The sequence below is a fragment of the Cynoglossus semilaevis genome, chromosome 17 (genome assembly GCF_000523025.1).
Source record: "Cynoglossus semilaevis isolate Cse_v1.0 chromosome 17, Cse_v1.0, whole genome shotgun sequence".
NCBI lineage: Eukaryota > Metazoa > Chordata > Actinopteri > Pleuronectiformes > Cynoglossidae > Cynoglossus > Cynoglossus semilaevis.
Window position 1 is genome coordinate 15321873 of NC_024323.1, and position 7629 is coordinate 15329501.

The 7629-nt window shown below is 41.4% G+C and overlaps 1 protein-coding gene across 1 annotated transcript in view; it reads right to left on the minus strand.

Moving 5' to 3' along the window:
• Positions 1 to 5902: 5902 nt before the first annotated feature.
• LOC103393630 (UV excision repair protein RAD23 homolog A-like) overlaps positions 5903 to 7629 on the minus strand; it is a 5679-nt gene continuing 3952 nt past the window's right edge. The window contains exon 8 of the mRNA XM_017040371.2: positions 5903 to 7479. Within this exon, the coding sequence (XP_016895860.2) occupies positions 7366 to 7479 (114 nt within the window). The 3' untranslated portion in view covers positions 5903 to 7365. The remainder of the gene's footprint in view (positions 7480 to 7629) is intronic.

Genomic DNA, 7629 nt, shown 5'->3' on the forward strand with positions numbered 1-7629 from the left:
AAGGGGTTTAGAAACCAGGGGACGATGATTTGACCCACAGACGGCGACCAAAAGCTGACACGCGGCCACACCCACGGTTTGACTCCGGTGCAGCTGCTGACTGGTGGTGGTGGTGTTAGTATTCGAGTGAAAAGATGAAAAAAAAAAAAAGCCGAATCACGAGGGAAGGTTGCTGAAGACGGAACCCCGAGTCAAAGAGAGTTCCCGCTGTAGCTCCTCTTTCTGTCTCCCTCACGTTTACCCTGTTGTTTACACTCCCAGACGGGCCGCCGCTCCAAGAGCAGAGCGAGCCACACTGTGGAGCAAAATGAATATGTGACATATCTGGCTGTTCTGACCGAGAGATTCCAGCAGGAGGATCACACACGTGTGCCCTGTTTTCATTTGACTTTTTTTTCTTTTGTTTTTTTTTTTTTTTTTTTTTTTTTGTGCATTAGGTGCACAGGGTCTGGTTAAGGAAATGGGTTGCCCTGGTGATCTACGCCCCCCCCCCTTACATACACACCAGCACTCCCCCCTTTGTTATTGTAATCCATGAGCCCTTAAAGATCAAAACTGCACTAAAACAATCATGCCAGCCAAACGTGACTTTGTTTTTATTAGGAGAATTAGAGGACGGTGTTCTGACTCCGTGTAGAGCACAGATTCCTGACCGCGCCGACTCGTGACCTCCAACAAACGCCATGCGCTCTACTGAACTCAAAGGGAAGTCTTAAAAAAAAAAAAGAAATTGACAATCTGAGGAGGCCTTGATGCTTTTAATCCTGTCCCGTCATCCAAACGACACACATTCACCCACAGACCTATTATTTCCCCGTCACCCACCTCACCCGCCTCACCCACCTCACCCAACCTCACAAAATAACTGGACTGCCTGGCCATGTTCTTCACTGCAGGGAAACGCAGCATCTCATCAGCTTGGTGTAGAGAGTTAAGGTGATTTCTTTTCTAAACTATGGAAGTGCCTCTGTATTCCCATTATGCAATTTGTCAAACATGAATTCAGGTTCTTTTTCTCACATATAAGCTATAGTGATGGTGGAAAAAAAATCTATGTCAGGAGAGAAGAAGAAGAAGAAGAAAAAGTCGCTGACAGCTCACTAGATAATTGCAATCATCTTTATATATAATACACATATATATTTATAGATATATACATTTTTTATTTGCAAGATAAGCTCTGTGGCAGTCTAGTTATTTTTTGAAGCATGGCGTACACCGCACAGTCATAGGACGCATCTCAGAAACTGCTGATTTGAGCTTAGAGAGTCATCGGATCCACGTCGCATTCTGGAGAAAACGGAAAAAAAGAAACGACAAAAACCAGGGCAAACAGAAAACGTAGTAACGTAGTAGACAACGATGGTGACGTAGGCGAGGATTAAACAAAACAACAACAACAAAAAAGATCGGATTAGGTTTCGTTGTTTTCTTTCTTGTTTTGATGGGAAGTATTGTTCTTGAAACTACATGATGTATGTTGATTGAGCCATGTGCAATGCCTTGGTAGAGGAATTGTGTTTGTTTGTTAGCGATTGTTTGAGGGTGTCATAAGAAACGAGGGAAAACCCTCTGTGTCTCCTTTTTCTCTCTTTGTTTTTCTAAGTCCTCGTGCTCTGGGACTCTAAACACGAGAGCGGCGAGAAAAAAAAAATCCCAGTCTTTGTATGTAAGTTTTTTGGGGAGGGGGGGCTGACTGTTTTTATTTTCTTGTTTGTTTGTTTGTTTGTATTATTTCTCATGATTTGCTTTCAAAAATGTGGGAGGGCTGAAGGAACAATTTTGCAACTCATGAAATATATATCACTATGAAAACTGGTGCTTTTTCGTTAAAGAATAAAAGTACATTCGTTCTCTATTATACATACATAAATAATAATAATAAACAAATTAAGTGTTATCGTAAAAAAAAAAGCAAATTTTAGGAAAAAACATGCATTATTCTATTTCTCTTTTTTTGTATTTACCGAGGGGGGGGGGGTTCAGTGTATGAAAAGGTTGTTGTGACAAAAGGCATTTTTCCATCCCAACCTTTACACCACAGCACAGAAAACAGACATGGAACCATCTCTGGTCTGGTGTCCACCACACGTCAGTCTGATGTGGGACAAACACAGGATTCTCTCCATGTTTGGGAGGTGCAACTGTTTGGTTTCCCCTTTTTTACAATATAAAAAAAAGAACGAAAAAAACAAAAACCATGACAGAAAAAAGATCAGATGAATCTGGACAGAGTTTTTTTTCTCCTGGTTGGTCCAGTGTGAGGGACGATGCTGCCGTCCATGAACCCCTACCCCTCCAACCACCCACCACCGCCCCCTCCTCCTCCTCCTCCTCCTCTGATTCTCCCGCTGTAAATGATTATAAATATTTGTTTGGTGATGTAGTGTGATAGACTCAGAGCATCTTTAAAGGTTGTCCCTAAAAAGTGCCTTTTGTTCACAGATTCCATCTTGTAATCCTGAGTGCCCATCTCAAAAAGAAAAAGAAAAAAAATCCCCTCCTTCAAACTTCTCCTCCTCTTCCTCTTCCTCTCTCCCTTTCTCTTCTTCGAGCTTTTTAAAAGCACTATACATAGTACTAAAGGAAATTGGTGTGATTTAGTTTCTCTTTTTATTGTTGATAAGAATCATTAAGAAAAAAAAAAGACCAAAAAAAAGATATTTTCTGTCTTGCTTCGTCTTCTGTCTCTCTTGGACACTGGAGTAGTCTGTAGCTGCGTAAACTTCTCCTTCCTTCCTTCCTTCCTCCCTTCCTTCCTTCCCTCCCTCCTTTTCTGCTTATTCCCTTTTCTCTGAACGGCGGGGTTTAAAAAAAAAAATAAGAAAGGAAAAAAAAAATACGCAAAGATTTTTTTTCTGAGCAGAATGCAGTTAGCTCACATGTTATTCTTGTCTGTACGCTTCACATTGTATTACCATACCCATTTTCTTCAGCTTCTCCATTCAACAGCTAATGTAAGTGAACAAGTTACACCACGGGGCTCTGGGCTGTGCTGAGGACACGGGCTGCGGCAGGGCCCGACGGTTCCCCTCTGGGAGAAACCGTTCTTGGGGCGGGGGAGACGAAAGCACTAATGAGAAACTTTGGTTTTGGACTGTGATGTGGGTGATGGCCAGTAGGACTCCCCCTGTAGGCAGGTTTTATTTGTAACCCTTTTTTAATCTATTTATCTTTTCTTTTTTAATAATTGAATTTGGATTTGCTTTTGTTAATGTTACTGCGTTACATTATTGAGACTTTCAATTATGCACCTTTCTCTTGGTTGATTGAGACCAGCTATTTAAATTTTTTAAAAAAGTAAAAAAAATAAAAATAAACAAATTAAAAAATGACTCAAAGCACCTTATGAGCGACACGGCTTCACGTCAGAGAGACTGCAGGGTTCTGATCCAGCACAAAATTGTTAGACATGTGATCAACTGATTCACCATCACTCAGCAGAGAGAACTTCCACCAGCAGAATCACAGATTACTGATTTGTTTTTGTCCTGCAAAAAAAAAGAAAGAAAAAAAAGTCAATAATTTAAAATGTTGATTTGTCAGAAAATTGATGCCAGTACCAGTATTATTTTAAAGCCTTGACAGGTGAAAGCACCGCTGTTGAGCCATACCAGAGGAAAGCAGGCTGCATGGAGTGTGTGTGTGTGTTTGCATGTGTGTGTGTGTAGTATTTGCCCCGGCATCATTCAAAAAGCCCAGTCAGACCATGTGGCCGAACCGTCCGCCCCTTTTTTTTTTTTTTTTTTAGCTTGTTTTGACACGTTATTGTAGGATGCTGGGCCGTCTTTATCTGTGTACAGACCGGAGCCCTGACCTGGTCAGTCTCCTCACCGCTGACCACCTCTCCCCACAGCCAGTGCTTATCCTCCGCCTGCCCTCCTCCCAGAGCAGCATCCCATCCTCAGACACACTTCCCAGAGCCCATGGTGAAATGCATGTGTTAATTACAGTTTCTTTTCCATAATAATAATAAAAAACAGTTTGAAAAGAGCAGCGCTTTTACTTGTTTGAATAAAAGGATGTTCTTGACTGTATCCTGTCTTTGTGGTTCTTGTGCTTTGTCTTAAAAACTAAACTGTTAAAGAAGAACAAACAAGCGTGAACAAAACACATGATCATGACCTACGTTTGTTTTTGTTTTATTGACAGACTTCGAATCATCCGGGAGTAAAGAGTTGCAGCGAGGGAAAAAAACAGAGCAAACACCAGTAAAGGCTGCTGGTGAGAGTTGAAGATGCTCAAATGCCACCTGGTGTCCCTTAGGGGGCGCCCTAGGGGCCTCCTATATGGTCAAATTGTGCCGCTATGCATAATTGTTTCTTTTCCCCCGAATTATTTAAGAAAAAACAACAAATGTAGTTCTGACCGGAGAAAATCCTTAGATTATTTGCTTGATGTCCTACGACATGGCAACCTTCACTTAGACGGCACCTGTCAATCTGGCAACCCACTGCGCATCACTGCACCACGATGACGTAGGACGCAGTGTGCGTCACTTCCTCTTTGCAGAAATAAGCGGGAAGGTTTGGAGACGGTCAAGGAAAAGGGGGGAAAAAGACAATAATGGATTACAGGAAGAGAAAACTGAAAGAATAAATGTTATAAAACAGAAGTTATTGTCGTCTGACGTCGCCAAATGTCCCAAAGTCGAGCAATATGTCGAAAACAGGCGCGAACACAAGTTAACAAGCTCGTGGAGACAACGATTGCGTCGATGCCACAGGTGTGTTTGTTTTGCTCCCACGCCAAGAAAATATTACGTAATTAATAATAAGTTAAAACCTAAATGCGGAATTGTTTATTTTTAGCCTTTGAGCTGCAGCTAAAGACAGTGAAGAACCAGGACCGTTTAAAAGAAGCCAAAGACTCGAGCTCGTTTGGCCGGAGTGGACGGGTAAGAACGCCGTTGTGAAACATGTCCGGGATTTTTAAAGTTATTATTTAGTTATTATTCAGACATCTATCTTATAGGTGTAGTAAAACCACAGTAATACAGTAAACCTTAGACAGTAAACATAATATATGTCTTGGTGTTCTGTGTTTGATAACATTAAACGTGTAGTTCCCGTGTCTGGCCTGCAGGTAGTGCTAAGTACGGAGTGTTTTTAAATTTGAGATGGCTGTATGATAAGTATGCTGGTTGAATTGAGACACGATTCCATTTATTTGAATTAATTTAACTATGGCTTAACTGTAACTATAATAACAATAATAATAATATAATTTTTACAATGGCATTTGGGTTATAGACCCATGGAGAGTAGAATATAAATACTTTTCAAATACTGTATATTCAAAACGTGTAAGACGTCAGTGGTTGTAGCCACGACCTGCAGCTGCCGTCAAGTAGCTTTTTAGCTCGGTAATTTCCCCTTTTTAATATTATTTAATAATAATATATTTTAATAACAATTAATTGGTTAATTGTTTTATTTTTCTGGGGCAGTATAACACGTTTAAATTATATTATTTATTTATTTATAATTTTTGGTTTATTATAAAATTGTAAACACAACAAATAATCGTGAGTCACATTGTATCACGAATTGAGTGCATCGTTCCATCCCTACTGTACAGTGAACAGTTAAGAGTTTATTCAAGTGACAATGTAGTTTATAATAGTAGTAATAATGTTAATAATAGACCGAGAGTCAAAGGCCTGAAAGACTGATATTTACTGTAGCACAGTCTAAGATCATGTTGATGATGTTGAAAAGTTAAAGGACTGAGTTCAAACTCCTTGATTTCACTTTTTTTAAAAACGTTTGCATCAAAATCTTGTTTTAGGAGTTTCTTTACATGTTTATATTTTTCATCGTGTGGTGATTCTGTAGCTTCTTCCTGGAGGTTGAAGTTCTTGTCATGTTTGCTGATGGGTTTAATTGACAAACGAAATGGGTCTGGTCTCAAATGACTGTTTGACTTTATTTGAATTAACAAATGAGAAATGTTAGAAGGATAAAGAAAAACCTCGACATTTGGTTCCCAGTTTTCTTTATGACTGAAAGCAGTGTTTGTTTCATTGCAGATACTCTGTGCAGTTACAGGAGGGAAAAAAAAACACAAACACACAATGAAGCAGAAAGACATCATAGGAAGGAGTCTGGTTCCTCCAACTCTGTCTCACACAGTTCACTCGTTTGTTTTTTCTAATCTTGGAATTTTGAGGTCATTAATGAACATAGTGTAAATGTTTTCCATTCATGAAATAGAAAAATATACAAACCTACTGGAGGTTTTTAACAATTTGGACATTTTCTGATGGTAGTGTTTGTTCAGGAAGATTAGAATCAAATCAGCAGGGACAGAGTAATGACCCCCCCATCTCCTCCCCCCCAGGTCACACGCTTCACCAACCTATCTCTTTGTACTAATGTGAACAAATGGTTCTTTTTATTGGGGCAGAAAAATGTATTTATTCAGTTCTTCACCTTTGTTGTTGTTTAATCATCAAAGACAGTGAATGTTAATTAGCACCAGAAGCGAATCAGCATAGACATCGATTCCACATTGGGAATTGTGATTGGCTGATGCATGTGGCCGTCACGGCCAAACACAGGAAGTGGACAGAGGAACCAGACTCTTATTCCGTTTAGTTTGCATCTTATTTCCCCCCCAACAACTGATGACATGTCAGACACAGAGGGCAGCAAAGGTCAGCGTCCCTCTGCCCCTTTATTATTGGACCTGTGCAGGCTTACAGATACACACACACACACACACACACGTAGGTACGCACACTGATGATGTGGCTGAAGTGCAGTCAGGAGAATGTGCTTCATACAGTCCAGTTACAGCATTAACAAACTTAGACCATGTGACACGTTTGATTCTTTCAGCTAAACTGGATCGCTTCCATCTGCACCAGGACACGCACGCACATACACACAAGCGCACGCACTCGTTGAACCCCCCGCCCTACCACCCTCCCCAGTTGATTATGAAGTGTTTCTAAAATCCAATGATAGCCCCCCCCCCCAGACAAACGCCACACATTCCATTGGAATACACGTGGATTTTATAGTTGCTCCACACGTTCTTCTTGACATTCCTGCACACTGCCTCCACTCTGTGTACTTTTTAAACATTTGACCCCCCACCCCTCACCACTATGGACCCACTCTGTTTTCCTCAGTCCCATCCCATCACCCCCCCTTCCCCCCCACGCCCACATCCTTGCTGGCTCTCCCCTCTTATCCTCCTCCTCCTCTTCTTCCTCTTCTCCGTTTGGGTTGAACTGAGGTTGGTAGCTGTACAGTAAATTTTTTTTTCAGGGGTGGGGGTTGGGGGTGGGAGCAGTCTTTATGCTTAGCCCAGGAGGGGAAAGGTATGAGGGAGGAGCAAGAAGGCAGTGATCCGTGTTCAGTCGTCCTCCAGTCCCTGGTTGAGGAGGAAGTTGGCGGCCAGGTTCTCGTTCTTTTCGCAGGCGAAGTAGGCCTGGATCACCAGAACCTCAGGGAATCCCAGGGCTTTTAACTGTTCCAGAGGACACAGACAAACAAAGGCATTTACTAAATGACCCCCCCTTTAGAAAGTCATGCCCCCCCCACCCCCGTCAAGATTTAAACCTCACCCTCTCGATGGCTTCCTTCTCCTGAGGTGTGACCTGGATGTAGTTTACAAACG